At 46.6% G+C, this 23,834-nt stretch overlaps 1 protein-coding gene across 2 annotated transcripts in view; it reads left to right on the top strand.

Moving 5' to 3' along the window:
- Nucleotides 1-755: 755 nt before the first annotated feature.
- Nucleotides 756-23,834, top strand: part of GCN1 (GCN1 activator of EIF2AK4) — a 67,625-nt gene continuing 44,546 nt past the window's right edge. Inside the window, exons 1-11 of one of the 2 annotated variants that reach the window (XM_049865437.1) lie at nucleotides 756-861; nucleotides 10,759-10,861; nucleotides 14,445-14,508; nucleotides 15,071-15,202; nucleotides 15,905-16,013; nucleotides 20,745-20,843; nucleotides 20,940-21,074; nucleotides 22,220-22,288; nucleotides 22,417-22,525; nucleotides 23,114-23,188; nucleotides 23,459-23,587. In XM_049865437.1, coding sequence (XP_049721394.1) covers nucleotides 844-861; nucleotides 10,759-10,861; nucleotides 14,445-14,508; nucleotides 15,071-15,202; nucleotides 15,905-16,013; nucleotides 20,745-20,843; nucleotides 20,940-21,074; nucleotides 22,220-22,288; nucleotides 22,417-22,525; nucleotides 23,114-23,188; nucleotides 23,459-23,587 — 1,042 coding nt within the window. In that variant the 5' untranslated portion in view covers nucleotides 756-843. Of the gene's footprint in view, nucleotides 862-10,758; nucleotides 10,862-14,444; nucleotides 14,509-15,070; nucleotides 15,203-15,904; nucleotides 16,014-20,744; nucleotides 20,844-20,939; nucleotides 21,075-22,219; nucleotides 22,289-22,416; nucleotides 22,526-23,113; nucleotides 23,189-23,458; nucleotides 23,588-23,834 lie in introns of those variants that run through there. The other variant, XM_049865438.1, reaches the window with a different exon arrangement.

The following is a 23,834-nucleotide window of genomic DNA, read 5'->3' as shown; positions in this document are numbered from 1 at the left end:
TGTGCCATTCTCACAATCATGCCTCAGCCCATTGTTGGAGCCAGTGCGTCAGTCCATCTTGAGGTATTCTTTCACTGACCCTCTACCAAGCATGATGTTCTCCACGGACTGGTCCCTCCTGATAACATGTCCAAAGTACGTGAGACAAAGTCTCACCATTCTCACTTCTAAGGAGCATTCTGGTTGTACTTCCAAGACGTTTGTTCCGGCAATCCATGGTATACTCAATATTCCTTGCCAATACCATAATTCCAAAGGTTTCAGCCTTGAAAACTCTACGGAGCAGGTATACTCTGTACACTTGGGGTAGCCATGAGTAAAAATCCACTCGATGGCAACTAACAAGTCATTTCCCACAACCTCCTTAAGGACAAGAGCCTCAGTATAGTTTGCAGTCTCCTTTTTACCTAGTTCAGTTCCTAGCATCGAGGATGCTCTCCAGACTCATACTTTTTCTGAAAGGTGCCTTCACTCAAGGAAGGCCCACATGACGGTGTTCAGGCTCGAAGTGGATTGGAGGCTACAGGGCGTCTTACTGCGTCACAAATCCTCAAAGACCCTCGTCTCAGCCACGAACCAGAGGAAGGGCACCCAGCCCGGGCGTGAGGGGCGGCCCCTGGGGAAGAGGTTTTGATACTCTCCGGCGAAGGCCCAGGCACCACCGATCCGGCCGCCCTACTGGAAGATCGGTCTCACCTGCGGCCCAGGAGTAGCCGCCGTCCCGCCCGGTGGCGCCAGGCCGGGGCTGCAACCCTAGCGAGCAGCTGGCCTCGCCCTGCCGCGTGGGCTCTCACGGTGACCCGGAAGGACTCCGGAAGCGGTTCCGGGGTCAGCACCAGCAGGATGGCGGCGGACACGCAGGTGAGGCGGGCAGCTGCGGGGCCAACGCAGCCAGGGACTGGGCACGGGCGGCGGCCGCTGGGCCAGTCCTTCTCCGACACTCGGCTTCGGGGTGAGGGGCTATGGCGGGCATAGGCTAGGCGGGCGCGGCCCGGGGCTGCCGAGGACCTGCTGCGTACGGCTCCCGGTCCCTCCCGGCCCGGCCCCCGGCCCGGGAGGCGCCGACCGACTCTGGGCTTGAGAAGTCAGGGGCTCCGGCCTCGACTTCTGCTGCTGGGGGCCGGCGGGACCATTTCCCGACCCCGGAGTTGCAGAAGTTTGCCTGCCGAAGTCTCCGCTCCATTTTCCCGAAATTCTCCGGCAGTTAGCTACGGGCCAACGCTCAGTCTTCTTTGAACTTTAAATTCAGCAAATGTTTTTCGGCCACCTACTATGTTTAGGGACTTACAGTACAGTCTTTGGATTCATACAAATCTGGGTTTGAGTACCGCTCGCCCCTCTGTGAAACGCTGGGCTGGTGACTTAACCCCGCCAAGTCTAAGTCTTGTCATCTGTACAATGAGATTAAACTAATACCAACCTTGTTAGGTTTGTTGTGCACAGTCACTGCGATAGAGTAGAACTTGGTATATGTTGACTGTTATTAGGTCCTGAGTCAGATAAAAGAACTCCTGCTACCCAGGAAGACCTATTGTCACCCAAGAGTGGTATCTGTCTGTACCTTGTGAGATCAGGGAAGGGTGGGAAAACCTTTTTTCTCCACCCCAACCTTGTTTGTACCTGTGAGTGTTTTAAGGTGAGAAGACAATGTTAACGGCAAAAAGAAACAGGTTTAAAGGACCACTTGGCTTACTTGGGACCCGAGGGTGATGAGATTAATTGATTTTTATATGTAGGTTGAGGGCAGCAGTGGTTCAGTGGTAGAATTCTTGCTTCCATGCAGGAGACCTGGGTTCAATTCCCAGCCAGTGCACCACGTGTGAAGCCACCACCTGTTTATCAGTGGAGGCTCACCTGATGGTGAACAGCCTTCAGTAGAGTTTCTAGACTGACTCAGACAGACTAGGAAGAAAGGCCCGATGATCTACTTCTGAAAATCAGCCAGTGAAAACTCTTGGATCACAACAGTGCAATCCCTGGGGGCTGACTACGTGGCAAATAACAAGAACATATGTAGGCCCTGTCTGCCAGAGTGACCACTTACCTGAACATTCAAGACATTTGTTGAAGGTCTCCTGAGCAGGGGGCTGGTAATTTGTTTTGAGCAGGTTATATGCAATCCTAGAAAGAAAACTTAGTCTGTTGGGTGTTTCTAGAAGATGCTCTACATGCTGAATGTTGATCATTTATACTCAAGTGCAAAGGAAGGCATCTTCCCTCTAGAGGTAGGCAGTGTATGTTGTCCAATATGGTAGCCACTAGCCACTTGGTTAAGTAATAGCCACATGGCTACTTCAGTTAATTAAAATTAAGTGACATTAAAAATTGAGTTCTTCAGTTGAACTAGCCAGATTTCAGTGCACAGTGGCCACATGTGGCTAGTGGCTGCCGGATTGGATGGTGCAGGGAATAGTTACATCCTCACAAAGTGAAATTGAACAGTGCTACTCTAGAGAGAAACCTGTGGACTTTAAAGTTGTTTGCATTGGATCTCACCGACAAATTACTTCTTTGAAGGGTCTTGGTGGACCTTTTCTCAGTTCTGTTCTGACATAGTCTCAAGTGGGTAACATTCATTTTCTTATAAATGAAAAGAAGAGTCTCAAACCTGTGAGAGAAAAGATGGCCAGGAATTTAATATTACCATATGGGAAGACAGCTATGTGGGAATTCTGGGTAGAGGGTGGATTGTATATCTGTATCTATTTTGTCTGTCTCTCTCTCAAACCTAAATAAAACTAGTAAAACCCATTGCTGTTGAATTGATTCTGACTATAGCGACCCTTTAGGACAGGGTAGTGCTGCCCCATAGGGTTTCCAAGGCTGTAATCTTTATGGAAGTTGATTGCCACATCTTTCTCCCATGGAGCGACTGGTGGGTTGGAACCACTGAGCTTTTGGTTAGCAGCCAAGCGCTTGATAACTGCCACGAGGGCTCCTTTTAAAACTAGTGAAGGGTTAAAAAAAAAAAGCCACAAGGATTGGGAGAATGAGGGAGTAGACAAGAGCATGAATTTTTCAAAGCTAGAAACTGACAATGAGTGGTACAGGGTTATGTAGACCAGAGAAAAATGAATCCTAACCCAGCGGATGGGAAAGCTGAGAGCTAGCCTGATAACAATGCAGAATCTCTGAAGGATGGGAGTTGGTGGTATCAGTGAACCTCTCGGAGTGAGGGTGAGTGGGGAGGGGCTAACTTAAGGAGATTGCTTGAAAGTCTGTTTCAGGTGTAGTCACTTCCCCAACTCTCTTCCTCCACCCTGGCAAAAGACTGGAGGTTTTCTCTCCGGAGAGTGTAAACCAGAGGACCACTGTATTGTGAGGGCAAGAGTAAAAAAAAAAAAACCCAAACCCATTGCCGTCGAGTCGGTTCCGACTCATAGCAGCTCCATAGGACAGGTTAGAACTGCCCCATAGAGCTTCCAAGGAGCACCTGGTGGATTTCAACTGCCGGCCTTTTGGTTAGCAATCATAGCTCTTAACTACTACGCCGACCAGGGTTTGTGTAGGAGCTCAAATATCCAAATAGAAAGGAATAGAACACGCAAAGCATCCCTTGCTGCACAGTGGTTAAGCACTCGGCTGCTAACTGAAAGGTTGGTGGTTCGAATCCACTAACGACGCCATGGGAGAAAGATGTGGCAATCTGCTTTTCTAAAGATTACAGCTTTGGAGACCCTATGGGGGCAGTTCTATTCTGTCCTATAGGCTTCTATGAGTTGGAATCGACTCAACAGCAACAGGTTTACAACATCCCAGAGAGAAGGAAGTCAGCAACAAAATAAGAAACTTTCACTGAACTACAGGACGTGTCTCTAGACCAAAAGTGCTCAGCATAATGGGTAAAATTAAACGAACAGCAAAGCACATTATCGTGACATTTAGAACCCTGGGCACAAACACAGTCCTAGAAGCTTCCAGGGAGAAAGGAAAACTCAGGTCTTATACAGAAGATCAGGAATCAGAATTCTTGATCACAGCAGCAACACCGAAAGCTAGAACACAATGGAGAAGTGTCTTCAGAATCCTACAGGAAAATGACTTCAACTTAGAATTCTCTGTCTAGTCAAAGTGTATCAGGTATGAGGCTAGAACATTGCCAGACTTGCAAGGACTCCACAAAATGTAGGATGTGCTTCATCCAGACACAAAAAAGAGAGTATTTTTTGTAGAGAATCACCAGCCCAAATGTGGTAGGTCAGAAAACTCTTGGAAAGACTTCTTCAGGAAGTTGATGGAATACGCGATATGCCTAAATGTCTTGAGATTTAGACAAATGACAAAGAGTTTGGGGTTGAATTATTGATAAGGACAGATAAAACGAGGCATACTGAGGTGAAGTAGGAAAGTGTAGTTATTAACTCCAGGGGAATGAAAAAGCTGTGCAGGATGGAAGCATAATCATAGTTTACTAAGTGGAAGCGGAATACCATTTACATATAATATAGACACCGGGAAGGTAGCTCATGTAAAATTGAGTTATGTTGAGGAAGTGGAGAGGATGGGTGGTAGGGTAGAGAGTTAAGGTAAAAACAAACAAACAAACAAAAAAAACCCAAACCTGTTGCCATCTGGTTGATTCTGACTCATAGCGATCCAGTAGGACAGAGTAGAACTGCCCCAGAGGGTTTCCAAGGTTATAGTCCTTACAAAACAGACTGCCACATCTTTCTCCCACGGAGTAGCTGGTGGGTTCGAACTGCCAACCTTTCTGTTAGCAGCCGAGTGCTTAGCCGCTGTGCCGTTAGGGCTCTTTCCAAAAGAAGGAGAACCAAGAACTGGTAGCACAAACAAGTTATGTAGACATAAGGAGGTAACTACCATAGTGATCACCTGGAATTGGTAAAGAAGTTGCCCCTGGGACTGGTTTTTATAGCAGACCTCACGGAATGCTTTGACTTTGACTTGTGTGACTGTATGCACATATAACTATGTATGTATGTCTATAAAAACAAAAAACATTTGAAACTTAGAACAAATTTTATGTAGAAGGCAAAGTTTTGGATGTTAGTTGATTCATTGCCCGTAGTGTTACAGCAGGAATTTAAGCATAAGAACTTGGCATTCTTTTCTTTCTCTACGCACCCTTGAATCTTATGGTGCTAGTTAAGCCTGCCTGTGAAATACCCTCAAAAGAAAAAGGTGCAGACACCGCTGTGTTAGTTATGAACCCTCCTCACCATCGTGCCCTGCTCTGTTACTCAGGACCTGTGCCCTTTGTAGTCGATAGAATATTGCTCAGGAGCAGATTCTCAGGAATATTTAGGCTTCTGCTCGCACCTTTCTTTATACAGGGGACTACAGTCACGGTAACTTGGATGGGGGTTGAAGCTAAGGATTGTTAGCATCGGTTTATAAACCTAGTTAGTTTCAGGTTTAGTTTCAAATGTGCAGGTGCTGTGGCACTCAACTCCATTCTGAGAAATGACTTCACTTGGTGGAGGCTGTTCCTACATCATCTTAAAATGGCGATTTGATGCCTCCCTCAAGGCTTGTCATGATAGTAGCCCAGACTGTGCTTGGAATGAGAGTTTATGCTCTGCACACATTGTCTCATTTAATCTCTACAACAGTTGTGTCACTTAGGTGCTGTTGTCTGTATTGCATAGATGAAGGAACTGAAGCTCAAGGAGGTGAAATGATTTCACAGAGTTTCCACAGCTACCAAGAGGCAGAGCTGAGATTCAGTCTCTTCACCCTTTGCCTTATAACCACTGTGCTTATGCCCCCCTAGGGATCTGCTAGAATGTGGCTATTCCCCTTGCAGGTGGTTAAAGTGAGACAGTATAAAGGGAACATGCCTGGCACATTGTAACGATGGCGTGGTGGGGGGGGCGTCTGACCTTCTCTAACTTTGCAAGGGAGAAGGGGAATCAAGATCAACAGCCCAAAGCTGATTCCTATGAGGCTGAGGTCAGATATGCCTCCAACCTTTTTACCAATTCTGATACCGCGTGTCCCTCCCATGGCAGTCTCCTTCTTTGCTGTGTTGATAATTTGTTGCAGTGGCCACACAGAACTCACAGCCCAGAGACTCACAGCCCATAGGGAAGTAACATGTTACAATTCAGGGTCAGGAATCCTTAGGATACAGTGTTTCAATCGGAACAGCCTCTTCTCAGCTGTGCCTGCAGGATCTCTCTGGCCCCTGGAACTCTGCCCTGCTCAGGCAAATGTTACAAAGCTTTTTAGCTCAACCAGTAAGTGCCAGGGGCCACCCTACTCTGCCAGGCTTTGGCCCTAAGGCACTGAGCTTTCTCACTCCATGGGCCAGGAAGCCCACTGTACTGTCGCCTGCCAGTCTCCTGGTTCTCCTGCTTCTGTTTCTCACCATCTCTGGTGTTACAGCTCTCTCTTTCCTGGTTCTGCTGCCTCGGCTGCCTCTCTCTGTCTTCCATGTTACAGCTTCCTTCTCTCTCTCTCCATGTTTCCCTTTAAGCCTAGCAGATGGCAAAACTGACCAGTCCCCTTGCTGATGTTCCATATACCTTATTCGCGTGGTCCCACACCTTATTTGCATTATTAGCAAGCTACCCAATCCCTTTGGTGGGCCACAAGCACCTCATTTGCACAGCCCCACCCAATCATTTGGTGAGAGTTCCAAGACAAGGGTGAGAAAGGCCATATAAAAGTGATCCCATGGCACCTCAGGCCACCCCCGGCTTTTCTAGCCATGGTCCTTTCATACTTGGAGGATAACTTTTCCCTCCCAATCGTTTTACCAGTCCAAAACAATCGTTAACAATTAGTCCTTCAGTAGGGCAAAGAGTCCTTGGGATGTCCTTACTCAGATACCAGCCATTCAAGTCTGCAACAAGTATTCATCTAATCGGGTCAGGTACTCCAAAAGCCGCTTCTGCTTCAGCCTGTCTGGCCTGTGATAACATTTAACTGAGAGATTATTGCCTTGCTCTGAGTCTTGAGGTTTCAGCATAGCAAAAGCTTTAAGGGACTTTAGGTTTGGCCACTGTACTCCAGTGCAGCAATGTCGTCCTCTTAGTCTACTCTTTCACAGTTACTGCTTTTACAATCACAGTTTTTATAATCACAGTTAACCCTGTTAATAACACAACTGAATCATATAATCCTATCAGCATCTTTCCCACCCTCTCTTTCCTAGACACATCAGGAAAAGAGGAAACTCTTCAGTGGATCTTCCCTTGTCTCCCTCATTTTGAGTTTAAGTACACTTAGTAAGCCAGCCACTTTATGCCTTTATCTCTCCCTGTTTTAGATAGTCAATGTTTAAGTTGCCCATCCCTAGTAGTTAAGAGCTCAGCGGCTAACCAAAGGGTCAGCAGTTCGAATCCACTAGCCACTCCTTGGAAACCCTATGGGGCAGTTCTGCTCTGTCCTACAGGGTTGCTATGAGTCAGAATCACCTCCATGGCAACAGGTTTATCAAACCAGTACTCTGAGGAGGCAAGCATGTTCCTTGGTCTAAGAATCTTCTGTTCCGGTTGGAACTTTGAGCATCTGCGTCCATAAACAAAGTCCAGTCCAGAGCAAGCCACTGAATTGCATCAATCTATACCAGCTCACAGTGTCAAACATCTTTCTTATCATTCTCTTGGGTTCTGGGCAGCTCATCCATAGCCCCTGTGGCCTAGTTCAGTGGGTGCCAGTGGGACATGTCCAAACCCAGCACATCTCTTCATTGCTGTGCCTCACCCACTTCATTCATGGCCCCATGTGGTCACCTCAAATGAAAATACCAGGCTGTCTATTCACCGGCTACCTTTAACTTCCAGTCCTGGAAGGGTGTTCTTCATCTTTTTAATTTTTTTATTGTGCTTTAGGTGAAAGTTTACAGCTCAAATTAGTTTCTCATACAAAAATTTATACACATATTGTTATGTGACCCTAGTTGCAATCCCTGTAATGTGACAGCACACTCCCCCTTTCCACCCTAGGTCTCCTGCATCCATTCAGCCAGCACCTGTCCCTTTCTGCCTTCTCATCCCACCTCCAGACAGAAGCTGCCCGTTTAGTGCCATGTATCTACTTGAACTAAGACGCACACTCTTCACGAGCATTATTTTATGTTTTATAGTCCAGTCTAATCTTTGTCTGAAGAGTATGGCATCTGGAATGGTTTTAGTTCTGGGTTAACAAAGAGTCTGGGGGCTGTGTCTTCTGGGGTTCCTCCAGTCTCAGTCTGACCATTAAGTCTGGTCAATTTGAGTTCGGCACCCAACTTTTCTCCGGCTCTGTCAGGGACTCTCTATTGTGTTCCCTGACAGGGCTGTTATGGGTGGTAGCCGGGCACCATCTAGTTCTTCTGGTCTCAGGCTGATGGACTCTCTGGCTTGTGTAGCGCTTTTGTCTCTTGGGCTAATATTTTCCTTGTATCTTTGGTGTTCTTCATTCTCCTTTGCTCCAGGTGGGTTGGGACCAATTGATGCATCTTAGATGGCCACTCGCAAGCTTTTAAGACTCCAGACGCCACTCACCAAAGTGGGATGCAGAACATTTTCAAAATAAACTTTGTTATGCCAGTTGACCTAGATGTCCCAGAAGGGGATTCTTCTGATGGGCACTGACTTTTCCTGTCTTGATGTATCCAGTGGCAAACTGCGTTCTAGATTTCAAAAAGCAAAACAGTTATTTTTTTTCTGCAGGTCCTTCCTTCAAATGCAAATTTCCCAAGGCAAGATTCTAGGTGGGGTTTGGGTTTTTGACCTAAGTCCCCAGTACTCTATACACAGGTACTGTGTTCATTCAAGGAAACGCTGGTGGCATAGTGGTTAAGAGTTACGGCTCCTGACCAAAAGATTAGCAGTTCAAATGCACCAGCCAGTCCTTAGAAACCCTATGGGAGACCCTATGGGGCAGTTCTTCTCTGTCCTATAGGGTCACTATGAGTCAGAATGGACTTGATGGCAACCTTTTTTTTGCGGGGGGGGCTTCCTGCATTCCAATCAACAGCCTGTGTTTCTTTCGGGCAAATCCTAGTTCCCCTTTTAGCATATCCAATCGAGTGTTGACTGAAGGTGGAGTTGCACATTCTTTGTTATCTGTAATACCCAATATTAATTTCTATAATATATTTAGATCTACATTACAACAGTAGATAGGAGAAACATTCAGTATCGATAGTACATTCAGATAAACACATAAACCTTTAGAAAAACATTCTGGTTTTATTTCCACCCTTTGACCATCTTCCTATTCATATTATGGCCTCAGGCCTCTGGCTGGGTAGAAACAGGTGACCCTGGCCCCCTCTCAATTATCTCTAACCACCCTGGCACTTGCCCCAATGCTATGCGGCTTTTCTCTCCTCTGCCATAGCATAACATCTCTCACTTTCCTTTCAGCTGTTACAGATAATAACGAAAGTAGCTGTCTAGAATCAAAAGTTTCACTTCCCATGCCCCTTTGTTCTTTCTTTTACAAAGTCCTGGGTTTTCATGAGTCTGGAGTCATTGCAACGAATCCGGCTTCTGACGCCAACTGTAAGAATGGTGTGGCAGGGGCAAGAATGGCATGGGGGGGGTATCTGACCTTCTCTAACTTCATAAGGGGGATGGAGAGTCAAGATCAACAGCCCAAGACTGATTCCTATGAGGTGGATGTCAGACATACCTCATCTCGTCAACCTTTTAGCAGTTCTGACACCAACTGTCCCTGCCGTGGCATGCTCTGCTTTTCTGCTAGGTTCAATAATTTGTTGCAGTGGCCACATAGAACTCACAGACCGTACTATCAGTTATGGGATTTATTAGGAAAGTAACTGTTACAGTTCAGGTTCCGGAACGCTCAGGATACAGTCCTTTGACCAGGATAGCCTCTTCTCAGCTGTGTTGTAGTCAGGTGTCTCTCTGGTCCTTGGCTGCTGAGCCCCTTGGGCCCCTTGGACCGTCTCTGGTCTCTGTCCTGCCAGGCAAGTGTTATAAAGCTCTTTTAGCTCTACTGATAAGTGTCTGGAGGCACCCCACTTCTCCAGGAAGCCTTGGCCTGAGGATGCTCAGCCTTTGGACAGGAATGCCACTGCACTGTCTCCTGCTGGTGTCCTGGCTCTGCTGCTTCTCTCTGTCTTCCATGTTACAGCTCCTCATTCTCTCTCCCTGGGTCTCCATTTAAGCCTAGTGGCATGGCAAAACTGACCAGTCCACTTGTTATGGTTCCATACACCTTATTTGCATAGCCCCACCCCCACAACAGTGCCATGCACCTTGTTTACCTTATTAGCAAGCTGTCCAGTCCCCTTGGTGGGCCACAGCATGTCATTTACATAGTTCCACCCAATCATTTGATAGGAGTTAAAAGACCATGATGAGAAAGGCCACATAAAATTGATGCCATCACACTGCACACGTAGTAGGCCCTCACTAGGTTTTGGTTAATTCCAAAGGATATTTTCTGTCCTGAGGTTGTTGCCTTTTACCTTGCCCAAGCTTACTAAGTTATATTAACCGGTTGACTGGTTGGGTTAAAGTAGTGCTTCTTAACCAGGAGTGTTTTTGTTCCCAAGAGGCATTGGGCAATGTTTGGAGACATTTTTATTGTTCTAACTCGATGGTTGGGGAGGGAGGATGGAGCAGCTGGCATCTAGTGAGTAGAAGTCAGGGATGCTGCTAAACAAATTACAATTCATAACCCAGCCCCTGTAACAAACATCTGGCCCCAAAGGTCAGTAGTGCTGAGACTGAGAAACCCTGAGTCAAAGGGATCCTCCCTGAATTCTGCTGCCTCACCCCTCATTGCTTTGTTGTCTGATTGGTGAAATTTTCTCTGTGGGCTTGGCTTTCATAGGTTTCTGAGACACTAAAGCGCTTTGCAGGGAAGGTGACAACAGCCAGTGTGAAGGAACGGAGAGAAATCCTCAGTGACCTGGGAAAATGTGTTGCTGGAAAAGGTATGCCTTTTTCATCCATGAAGCCTGGAGACCATTCATAGTAAATCGTGTTCTCTGTTTAGAATGGTGCCTTCAGTTTCTGTATTTGCTTGTTTTAATGTGTTAAAAACTTCTCTCTTCAGGTTACTTGGAATATTGGAGAGTTTATCCATTAGGTACCAAAGCTTTTTATAGTTTTAACTATTTTGATTGGAAATATTGCTAAAAATTTCAACAATCTTTCTTGAATAATTTACTGGATGTGCAAACATGTTACCTGTAGCGTGGGGCACCATTTTTCCCAATTCGTGTTCCACGGGCACCGTAAGCTGTTAATAGGTGATTGGCCAGTAAGGGATCCTAACGTCAGATAAGTGTGGGAGATGGCTCACTTTCTAATCCCCTCATGGAGATTCACAACGTACTCCAGGAAGATGTTTCGACTTCGTTAAGCTTTCTTTAATTCAGTGTTTTCCTGGGACCTCTTTTTTGCTGAATACCTGCTGAGGGCCTGGGGACCATATTTTGGGAAATGCCAAGCACGTGTGGTTATATACCGTCACTGAGGGATATCCCTGTCAGGATCTGTAAGACTATTTTGCCTTCACACGGTAAATCTTAATGAGTTTTCCGAGTATCTTTTTCATGTGCTGGTTTTTACCGGACAGCATTGGTTCTTACAGAGTGGTCCCCACACCAGCAGCTCTGCATCCCCTTAGCACTTGTTAGAGATGCAGAGTCTCAGCTCTGCCCCAGAAACCCCGGGGTAGAGCCCAACATCTTTGTTTTTAACAAGCCGCCTCAGTGAGTTGGATGCTACAGTTTGAGAACTACGGCCATAGAGTCAGACCTTCCTATCTGTCTGCTTTCACTTCTAATTGGTAAAGTCTTGCCCTGCTACCCTTCTTTCTCACCCAAGTTGTAGTTTCCTGCTTCTGACCTGCTGTCCTGAGCAACATACCCAAGCTTGTTAAAGTTGTGTGTAAATTAAGTACATTGCTGTTTGTAAGCTTCTAAGAGGTTCTCCTGTGTATTAGTGCTTTAGTGTATGAGTTTTATGGCGTCTTCAAAGGTCTTTCTGGTCACTTTCATAACAGGGTACTAGTCAAACAAGGCTGCCAGGTGGCCGAATTCCAGATAGACAGTAGACTGGCTGTCTGCACCTTCTGACCCATAATGTGAGACTCGCCCTGCTAAATGACTGCTGAACACTGTACTTCTCTTTTCCCATTTTTTGGAGGAAGGAGTTTGACTCATGAATGGGTGAAGTTTATGAAGTACTCAGGGCCTTTTCTGGTGATTTTACTCTTCACTCACCCTGCAAACGCCAGCTCAGGGTGAATTGTGTTTGTAATGTGCTCAGGAGCCTTTGATGGGCTTGGTGATTGTGGAAAGCTGACTAACTCTCTGTGCGTGGAATCCCTCATCCACTGCAGACTGATGGTTTCCTGGCCTTTCCTTTTGTCAGGGTAGCAGGCAGCCAAGTTAATCACCGAAGGTGGGGGGAGATTTTTTTCAGCCCTGCTGAGTGATCTGAGGACTTTCTCAGCGCTATCTGACCCTGGGTGCAGGTGGTCAGCATGGCCCATCTCAGCCTGGTGCTGAGAACTTCTCCGATGTTGTCCTCAGTCTTGCCTCCAGTTACCTGACCTCTGAGACTCGCTACTGCAGCATCTCCTGTGTCTGACCTTCCCATTTATAGGCCTCTAGGTTGTCAGTCAGTGATGAAGGGCTTTGGTCTGTGGTCAGGTGGACTGCACTGCCACTTATAGGCTGTGTGACCTGGTTCAAGTTACTTACCCTCCCTGAGCCTGTCTCCTTGCTTAGAATGTGGGGAAAGCAGTAGTAGCTCCCCACAGGATTGGTGTGAGGAGTAAAAGAGAACATGCATGGGTGTTTGTTTACCACAGTGCCCAGATGTGGTAAGCTCTGAGAGCACGTTAACTGTTGTTATTATTCTTAGCCAGAGCCTGTTTCTGGCCCCAGTCACTCTTTTTCTCAGTTACTGAAATAGCCCCAAATCAGATGGACCGATACAGTGTTCAGGGACCTGGGGCGCTGGGTCCCTGCACTGGTTGCCAGATTTATTTCTTCTCCGTCATCTGGATACCCGATGTGTGAGGTACTGCACAAACCCTTCATGGGCCTCCTGCTCTTGGGTGCCCCACATTAGTTTGTCTTCTACGGCAGATGACATTTCCCCTGCTTAGAGACACCTAGCTCATCTGCGTGCTTCAGTCTGGCGTGCATACCCTGTCACAGATTGGCTTTCCAACCTTACTCAGCACTACTGTCCCACCCGTTTCTCATTCACTTTGGCCATCCTGCTTGGTTTCTTGTGCCTTGGTTTCCTAATCTTAAAGTGGGGACAATAACAGCACCCACCTCCTAAGGATCATGTGAATTAATGTATGTAAAGCACTGAGAGCTGGGCCTGGCACTGTACAGGCGCTAATTAAGTGTTGGGTGTTGTCTTCGTTATCTAGTGCTGCTGTAACAGAAATACCACAGGTGGGTGGCTGTAACAAACAGAAATTTATTTTCTCACAATGTAGGAGGCTGGAAGTCTGAATTCAGAGCACTGGCTCTGGGATAGGGAAGGTCCTTATTCCTGGTGATCTTTGTGTGGCCTAGGATCTATCTTCTCCCATCTCTGCCTGCTCCTGTGTCCTAATCTGCTCTTTTTATATATCAAAGATGATTGGCTTAAAACACACCCTACACTGATCTGGCCCCTTTACCGTAACAGAGAAAACCCAGTCCCAAATGGGATTATAACCACAGGTATAGGCATTAGGATTTACAACACAAATTTTGGGGGGGCACAATTCAATCCTTCACAAATGTTATTTCTCCTCCTTGTCTGTCCTAAGTAGGCCTGATGCATTCTTACCCCGCACCTTGGCTCACGCCGTTAAGCATGTCCTTCCTCTCTTTCTTCCATAGCCCACTAATCGTTAGGCCAAACTCATGTCTCCTTAAAACCTTCAGAGGCCACTCCAATTGCAGACATTCTTCCCTTCTCTGATCCCTCATAGTACTTTAATTTTAAAATTTTGTACACTTTTAAAAACTTTTTACAAGGAAATACATAAAGAAAAGTGCACATCTCATAAGTGAACAGTTTGCTGAATTGTTGCAAACTAAACACACCCAAAACTGGTACCTGGATCAAGAAGTGGAGCCCTGGTGGCGCAGTGGTTAGGAGGTTGGCTGCCAACCAAAAGGTCAGCAGTTCGAATCCACCAGCTGCTCCTAGGAAACCCTCTGGGATAGTTCTACTCTGTCCTGTAGGATCGCTGTGAGTTGGAACCGACTCGATGGCAGATGACAACAACAGATCAAGAAGCAGAACGGTTCAGACACTCCAGAACCTTTCCTCCACTTTAAATTTTGAGGCCACGTGTATTGCCCCAGTTTCATTCATTTAATGTTTGCCTCCTATACCAGGTGTTTTCTTAGAATCTTGTCTTTTTGGTGGGTTTTCCTCCTCTGAATTCTGTTTCAAATACACAGGAGTGTCCAGTGGGCAGCAGTCACGGCTGGCAGAGTGCCTGGCCTAAGCAGTTTTCATTGACCGGCTCTGTGTAATCCTTGGTTTCAGATCTGCCGGAGGGAGCCGTGAAAGGGCTGTGCAAGTTGTTCTGCCTGACTCTGCATCGATACAGGTGAATCTCAGCCAGAGGCCCGGAGTCCAGAGCACTTTACACAGAGAGGCAGTGTAGGGTAATGGTAGGTGCCCAGACTTGGAGCCAGGCTGACAGGGTCCCGATCTGGGCTGTGTTACATTCTAGCTGTTGGAAACTGAGCACATTACTTAACCTCTCTGTGCCTCAGTTCTTTGTTCTGCAGAATGGGGATGATGCTATTCCCTACCTCATAGGGTGGTGATTAATAGGTGTGAAGTGCCTGGTACGGTGCTTATCTGATCATGAGTGTTCGGTATGTGTACTGTGTCATTCATCATGTATGCAAAAGCACTGAGGCCATAGTAAGTGCCGTAAATGTGGTTACTGCCCTTAGTGCCTTAATGGCTCACTTGCCCTGATTTATCAGTGACTTCCAGGAGGAGATGGGTTTATCTAGTTATTTCCTAATCCTGTAGTCAGTGACCCCCTCCCCCCCAGAACTGTGTGAGAAGTTTTTCCTAAGATAGACGAGGCTTGGCCTAAGCAGCCTTGCCCTCCCCCGAGCCCACATGTTCACTTGCCCCTTCACTCCTTTCCTTAGAGATGCAGCCTCCCGCAGGGCCCTGCAGGCAGCCATCCAGCAGTTGGCTGAGGCCCAGCCAGAAGCCACTGCCAAGAACCTTCTGCAGTCTCTGCAGGCTTCAGGCATTGGCTCCAAAGCAGGCGTTCCCAGGTAGGAGAGAAAGGTGGGGGCCTGTCTGGGGTTGGTGGAGCTCTATCGGAGAGACACTGGTGCCAGATGACCTGCGTCAAGCAGATGTGGTCATGCGTGTCTCTTTCCCCTTTGCAACTCTGAATGTACCTGTGGATGACTTCTGAACGGAGGGAGGACTCAGGATGGCAAGTTCAGGGGAGAGAACCGTTGTCCTGAGGAGCAAGGATGGGAAACCAGCGGAAGCACTGAATGAGGGAAACTATCTTTTTGTTTTTACAGTCATTAATAGTGCTAAGAAGGAGTTTTGGTAGTGCAGTGGTTAAGTGCTCAGCTGCTAAGTGAAAGGTCAGCAGTTTAAACCCAGCAGCCACTCTTAGCCACTCTGTGGGAGAAAGATGTGGCAGTCTGCTTCTGAAAAGATTACATCCTTGGAAACCCTATGGGGCAATTCTGCTCTGTCCTGTAGGGTTGCTAGGAGTTGGAATTGGCTCGATGGCAAGGGGTTTGGTTTGCAATAGTGCTAAGAGATGGGAGTTTGGCTGGTGAGGCCTGAATTCCTTGTCCTGAATGGTGGCAGATGATTTGTGGGGAACTGATTTCAAGTTCTCCCCAGTCGTAGGTCCAAGGCAGGTTGTCTACACACAGAGCTTGCGGCGAGCATTTGTCCTCCAGGTGGAGGCTGCTTTGCCACACTCACCCTTCCTCTCCTTCCCTCCATAGTAAGAGCAGTGGCTCAGCTGCCTTGCTGGCACTGTCCTGGACCTGCCTGCTGGTGCACATTGTCTTTCCCTCGAGATCCAAGAGGCAAGGAGACATCTGGAACAAGCTGGTAGGTTCCCTGGGTCTTTGAATGAGGGATGGTCAGCTTGCTGCCCAGTCAGCACGTTTGTGCGCCTTCTCTGTGCCTAGTGCTTTGCTAGGTGCCAGGTCACAAAGCACTTTGAGTTGTCCCGGAGCTTTGAGTTTGGTGAATGGGCACGAGTGCAACATGATAATGTTTATCTATTTACTAAACGTCTTGGTGAGCCTTCTAAGTATCACAGATGGGATTGTCCATCCAGTGATGTTGATCCAGTGATAAACAAGAGACACATGGTCGCTGTCCTTATGGCAAATGCATAAGACTTGATGTGCCAGAATGGAAAGACAGCCAGAAATCAAGTAAACCAGAAATGCAATCATGTAACTCAGTTGGTTTTTTTCTGGCTAATTGTTCCTTTCCCTGTGTTTGAATTTCAGTGTTGAGTTGGCTAGTGGAATGGAATTCCAGCCATGTGTTTTGGTCCTTAAGTTCTCTCTTCTCTTTCTATGCCTGCTTCTTCCACATTCCCTGCTTTTTCTTCCCACATGTCTGCTAACCAGAGATGGCGTAAGAGGCCAGGCTTGGAGGTTCTGTTGTTTTTTTTAAATTTATTTTGTTGTTGTTGTTGAGAATATACACAGCAGAACATATACCAATTCAACAGCTTCTACATGTACCATTTAGTGACATTGATTACATTCTTTAAGTCGTATAACCATTCTTACCCTCCTTTTCTGAGTTGTTCCTCCTCCATTAACATAAATTTACTGCCCCCAAAGGTTCCTGTCTAATCTTTCGAGTTGCTGTTGTCTATTTGATCCCTTATAGATAAGTTCTTAAAAGAGCTTAATGCTCAAGGCAGACATTTTTTACTAGTTAAGCTAAACAGTTGTTTGGCTTTAAGAAGACTTCAGGGGCTATTTTTGGTTTAAGGTTTAAAGATTTTCTCAGGGCCATAGTTTCGGGGGCTCACCAAGCCTTCATGGCTTCAGGAAGCCTGGAGTCCCATGAGAATTTGAAATTGTGTTCTGCATTTTCCCCCTTTTGATCAGGATTATTTGATGAAAATGTTCAGTAGTAGTAGCTGGGCACCATCCAGTTCTTCTGGTCTCCTGGCAATGGAGGCAATTATGCACACATTCCATGTCCTTCTCTGATTCCTGACTCTTTCATGCTCTGTTGCTCCAGGCAATTAGAGACCAATTGTTACGCCTTGAATGGCTGCTTGCAAGCTTTTAAGACCCAGGCACTACCCAAGGAACTAGGAGGTAGAACAGAAGCACTAGACATGTTGGAGGTTCTTTTTAATATCTAGATAGCTTAGTGGAGTTATGAAGGATGGTCTTAATGGTTTGGTGGAAAGGCCTTGTAGCCCAGGAGTCTGAGGGTCTTGGTACAGATCTGATTCTTGGCCATGAGATTTGGCCAAGTCCTTTAAGTTTGAGCCCCTTTCCTCATCTACAAAATGTGAAAAAGTACCACCTACTGCCTCCACCTTTGAGAGCTGTCATGAAGATGGGCTCAGAGGAGGTTTGAAAGGGTTTTAGAAATACAAAGTGCTGTGCAAGGCCATGTAAATGATAAGAGCGGCATTAGAAAACCTTAGACACCCCTCAGTGGAGCAGCTGGCTGGGAAGACAGACAGATAGCCTCGTCCCTGGGAAGGTAGCCAGCACAGCTCTCGGGGTGACCAGGAAATAGCCCTCAGCAATTGATGATGGATAAGAATACTGAAACCTCGCTGGTGGTGGACATACTGAAATTGATGTGAACAGGGTCTCTCTTGGACCCACTAAGGGCATGGGTTTCATTGTTACCAAAAGGACTTCCTTTTTTAAAAAAAGTAATATCTTACTGTGTTTTTGGTGAGAGTTTACACTGAAAATTAGGGTCCCATTTAACAATCTCTACAGAAATTATTTGGTGGCACTGGTTATGTTTTTTACAATGTGTCAATATTCTCATTCATTCCGTTCTGGTTCTTCTGTTTCCAGCAACCTAGTTTACCTGCCTCCTTACCTTCTCACCTTGACTTTAGAGTGGTTGTTGACCATTTGGTATCTTATAGGTGGTTTTTTAAAGGAGTGCAATACTCATAGGTTATATTCTTTGTTTTATGATCCACTCCTGTTATTTAACTAAAAGGTGACTTTGGGAAAGTTTTGGTTCATGGTGTAAAGGATATCTCAGGGCTGTAGTCTTGGGGAGTCCCCCAGTCTCAAGCGGTCCAGAATTTTTTTTAAGAATTTGAGTTTTGTTCCACATTTTTCTCTTGTTGTTTCAGGATCCATCTGTTGTGGCCCTTATCAGAATGGTCAGTAGTGATACCATCTAGTTCTTCTGGTCTCAGGGTGGATAAGACCATGGTTCACGTAGAATATTAATCTTATAGACTATTTCTTATCTGAGTCTTTGGTTTCTTTCTTTCTCTTTTGCTCCGGATGAATAGAGACCAATAGTTGTATCTTAGATGCAAGCTTTTAAGACCCCAAATAGTACTCATCAAACTAGAATGTAGAACATAAACTTTTTGAACTATATTATGCTAGTTGACTGAGTTGTCCCATGAGAATGAGGTCCTAAGCCAAAAGGCCTTCTTATAATGTGTTTTACCTGGAGTAAATTTTATAACCATTATGTGAGTTGCTCACTGTGTTTACTGGTAAATAGTATTTACTTCGACAGCACTGGGTGTTTTGGGCTTTTAGTATTTACTTACTTGTGGGTTACTGAATGGGAGGGGTCAAACTTGGAGTGTTATGTTTATGGAACAGGGTGCATCAGGAGCCTCAGACTGTGTTTATTTTTTTCTGTGTTCTGAATCTGGTTTTTTCCTTGCTCTTTGCTGTGTTGATCATACACCCAGTTTATAGTTCATTCAGTTGTTCAACAAGTACGTTGAGGGCCTCCTGTGTGCTGGACGCTGTTCTGACAGGTGGGGAGAAAGCAGCGAATAAGACAGAGGAGGCCCTTGCACTGATGGAGCTTACACTACCATGGAGTGGACAATAAATAAGGCAACCAATCACCAGTAACAATGGAAAGTAGTGCTGGAGAAAAGCAGGATAAGAAGGGAGAGTGTGGAGGGTTTTAGTGGACGTGGAAGTGAAGATTTACACGGGGGAAGGCCTTTTTGAGGAGGTGTCATCTGAGCAGAGTCCTGAAGGTCATGAGTCAGCAAGTCATGCCCAGATCCGGGGTTGGCACATTCCAGGAAAAGGGCACAGCAGTACCATTTGGATTGTGGTATCAGCAAGCTTTAAAAAAAAAAAACAAACTATTTAAAATATTATGATTTTTAAAACAAATGCTTCAGAATTCGCCAGGTATAGAAGGATATACTAATTGTCCCCCCACTCCTGTCTCCCAGCCACGCACTTCCACTCTGTTACTAGTTTCTTATGTATCCCTCCAGATAAATTCTCTGTATATACAACCAAAATCTTTTTTAGTAATATCTTATTGTGTTTAAGGTGAAAGCTTACATAGCAAATTAGGTTCTCATTTAATAATTTCTGTGCAGGTAGTTCAGTGATATTGGTTACGTTATTCACAATGTCACATTTTTTTTAAATACACTAGCATACTGTACATTTTCACCTTTTTTTTTTAAGTTAACCAATCTTAGAATTTGTTCCAGAGCAGTGTATTAAGAGTTTCCTGTCCTTTGTGATTGTTTGCTAGTCCTTTGAGTGGACGTCGCACACGATACACACCCAGCCCCTGTTGATGGCCAGTTATGTTGTTTACAGGCTTTATTGGTGCCAGAAATGCTGCAAATGAAGAACTGTACATATGCCATTTTGTTCACTTGCAAATGAAGTTCATCAGACCTCTTAAGCAGGTCCTTTTTCCCCAAAGTGGCAGTTCACGCCTCTCACCGGTGTCCTTGGGTGTTTGTGGAACGTAGTCTCTGAGGTTCTGTAGTTGAGCACCTACTATGTACCTCACCCTACTCCACACAGCCCAGGATCCCCATGTAAATCTTCACTTCCATGTCCGCTAAAACCAAACCAAACCCGTTGCTGTTGAGTTGATTCCATCCACAGTGTCTGCCATTTAGTCAGTGTTCAGTAAATATTTGTGCAGTTAATGAAGGCAAAGGTCACGGAAGATAAAGAGGTATATAGAGCAGAACCTTTGTTCTCTTCCTGCACAGTACCTCTCTGAAGTTATATATCCACTCGTGTGTTTATTTGTTTAATACCTTATATTCCCTGTGGACTGACTATAACCTGTCTTGCTGCTGTTGAGTTGATTCTGACTCATAGCAACCCTATAGGACAGAGTAGAACTGCCCCATAGGGTGTCCAAGGCTGTAATCTTTACCTAAGCAGACGGCCACATCCTTCTTCTGCGGAGCGACTGGTGGATTCAAACCGCTGACCTTTTGGTCAACAGCTGAGTGCTTTAACTGCTGTGCCACCAGAGCTCCTTGGGACTGATTTTAAGGTGCTCGAAATCAGGGACCATGTCTGTCTTATTCCCATGTAGCTTCGTTGTCTGACTCATAGTAGGTGCTCAACAAATATTTATTAAATAATAATAAGCATTTCAAGTGAATGAATGTAATTAAAGGACAGAGCCAAGCGTGAGGGGTGGGGGAAGGAGATCTGCCTGGGGTTGAGTAGGAGAGGCCTAGCAGAGCTGAACCAGGTTCTAGAGGGCCTGAGGAAGGCCTTGGGCAGGCTGCGAGAGGCCACAGGCCCCCCAACTCCCATTTCATGCCCTGACCTGAGTGTTTCCTGGTCCTGGCAGGTGGAGGTGCAGTGTCTGCTCCTGCTGGAGGTGCTGGGCGGCTCCCATAGGCATGCCGTGGACGGTGCTGTGAAGAAACTCACCAAGCTGTGGAAGGAGGTGACAGGAGCCGGCAGGGGTTGGTGGGCATTGCTGCTTCTGTGCCCCGTCCCCCGCTGCCATCTGCTATCTCTGCTTTCACACTTTCCTCTTCAGAACCCCGGGCTAGTGGAACAGTACTTGTCGGCCATCCTCAGCCTAGAGCCCAGCCAGAACTATGCAGGCATGCTGGGGCTGCTGGTGCAGTTCTGCACGAACCAGAAGGAGATGGACGTGGTCAGCCAACACAAGGCAAGTACGGAGGATGGGGTGGCTGTGGTTTGCCACTTCATGGCCTTAGTGGGGGGCAGGGGTGAGAATGTTTCGTGTTCTGGAACGTGTTGTGTGCTGGCAACCCCAGCTGCTTGTCTCATCTGAAACTTGTTGGTTTTCTCACATGAGTGTTGACGGAGACCTCCACCCATCACCATATTATATGAAGGCTGAGGAGTTGAAAAGTTTTCCCTCCAGCTGTGGCTTGGGGTGAAACCTGTCATAGTTATTAGGGTGAGGGTTTGCTCATCATCCAGTCCTTCATTCACCCACGGTTGAACGGCTACCATGTGCCAAGCACTGTGCTCAGTGCAGGGAGTCCAGTAGTGAGCGAGGGCGATGCGATCCTTGCTCCTAGGAAACTTGAGTCTGAGAAAGGAGGCTGATATTGGACAGCCACCTAATTATAACTCTGATGGTGCTATAAAGGAAAAGTGCAGGAAGCTGTGATACTGCGTAATGGGGGGACCTGACTTAGGCCGTGGATCAGAAGTCACATCTCTAATGAAGGGACCTTATGGATGAAGAGGAATCCCTGGGTGGTATAAACTGTTAAGTGCTTGACCACTAACTGAAAGGTTGGCAGTTCAAACCTAGCCAGAGGCAGCTCGAAAGACAGGCCCGGCAATCTGCTTCTGAAAGGTCACAGCTTTGAAAACCCTGTGGAGCAGTTCCACTCTGCACACGTGGTGTCACCATGAGTCAGATTTAACTTGACAGCAAGGGGTACGGTATGGTAAGGGTGAAGAGGAGTTAGCAAGGTCAAAAGGAAGGAAGGGCATTTCAGGCAGAGAAAGCAATGTGTGGGAAGGAATGTAGAAGACATGAGTGGGGTTGGAGTGGCATGAGTGGGTAAGAGAGGTGTTAGATGCAGCTGGCCAGGTAGCAGACAGGGCCTTATAAACCATGTCAAGGAGTTTAGACTTTATCTTAGGAGCAGTGGAAAGCCTCAGAAGTTTTTAAATGGGGAGTGACATGATTGGTGGAAGCTCTGTACTTGACACTGTGATATTTGGGGCATCGACTTGTAGTTTTTGGAGGCAGTCATGCAAGAGGAATCTCTTAGGCTGGTGATCTGATTACTTGGGCATGTTAGGATCTAACCAGGGCGTTGTGCTCCCCAGAGCGCCCTGCTGGATTTTTATATGAAGAATGTCCTGATGAGCAAAGTGAAGCCTCCGAAGTATCTGTTGGTGAGTGAGAGGGGGACCGTACTTGCCTGGACAACCTAAGTCCCATTTAAAATTCTATGCTTCTGGGCTGTCCTTTAGTCTTGGTCTGCTCCGTGAGGGCTGGACACCTGACTCCTTTCTTTCTGTAGGATAGCTGTGCCCCTCTGCTTCGATACATGTCCCACTCGGAATTTAAGGATCTGATACTGCCCACCATACAGAAGTCCTTACTGAGGAGTCCGGAGAATGTTATTGAAAGTAGGTTACTACCCAGCAGGACTGGGGAAGGGAGGCAAGTTGGTGGGTGAGCTATATCGCTGACACTTGGCAGCAGGAAGTGGTGTTGGGGGAGTGTTTTCACTAGATCTTTTTACCTCATGGGAACCTTGGGGGAGAGAAGAGGGGACCCTTTTGAGAATATGTTAAAAGTCATGGGGTCCTCATGCGAGAAGAACCCACAACAGTATATCCACTTAGAGTTTTGTATACAATCTTTGGGGTCTAAGAACCTCTTGGAGACCATTAAGAGCCTCAAACTTCTCTAGACAGTTTGAACTTGGTGTGAAAGTGGCACTTGAACCTACAGGGCATAAAGGTTGGGGTCTCTGTCTCCGTTTCTCTTGGTGAAAGGCATAAGTAAAATGTTGGGGCTGGGGAAAGGGGCAGTATGGCTTCTCAGCAGAGCTTTGGAACGAAGGTCTGACCGCTCATATGGCCCTCTAGAGATGAAGAGCGGTCACGGTTCCATGTGGCTAGACATTAGGCCTGATGGCATTTGTTGAGCACTAAGGGAAAATGAGCATTTATGCTTGAAACTGACGTGGTCAATGGTTTCTGCCCCTGTAGCTATCTCCACTCTCCTGGCATCAGTGACTCTCGATCTCAGCCAGTATGCCCTGGACATCGTAAAAGGACTGGCCGGTGAGCATCCTGACCCCTCTCCAGCCCCTAGAGCCGCACCTTGGGTTTTGGTTATTCTTGCCCCGATTCTTATGGAAACAGGTGTAGGGGACAGCTCAGGTTAGATAAGGGTTTAAGCTAAACAACATTTGCATACTTTCTTTCTTGAGACCATTTGTAATAAGAACCTATAGCTAGGATTAAAGAGTCAAGGCCACAGAAAAGACGAGCATGAACATTTGGACACTCAGCTGTCGAGCTGCCCTGAGCAGTTGCTCACTATGCATCCAGGTCAGCTGAAATCCAACAGTCCCCGCCTAATGGATGAAGCCGTGCTGGCGCTGCGGAACCTGGCCCGCCAATGCAGCGACTCTTCAGTGATGGAAGCGCTGAGCAAGCACCTGTTTGCAGTCCTTGGAGGTGAGCCAGCCTTGTTGGCCATGGGCATTGGCTGAGGGGTGGCCCTGCGTTCCCCTGGACACCGGGATCCAGACTGGTGCTTGGCACTCCAAGTCTGCTCATGGAAAGGCTGGGTGGCCAGAAGGACGCTCACCGTGTCGCTGGGAATAGTGCATACAATGTGAATGTGAGAAGTGAATAAATGCATGTGCAGGGTGGGCCAGGCAGCATGATCGCAGATTTTTTTTGTCAAGTATGTACATGTTTT

The sequence above is a fragment of the Elephas maximus genome, chromosome 22, assembly GCF_024166365.1.
Source record: "Elephas maximus indicus isolate mEleMax1 chromosome 22, mEleMax1 primary haplotype, whole genome shotgun sequence".
NCBI classification, from domain to species: domain Eukaryota; kingdom Metazoa; phylum Chordata; class Mammalia; order Proboscidea; family Elephantidae; genus Elephas; species Elephas maximus.
Note: the sequence above shows the minus strand (reverse complement) of the source record. Positions and strands in the feature narration are given on the sequence as shown.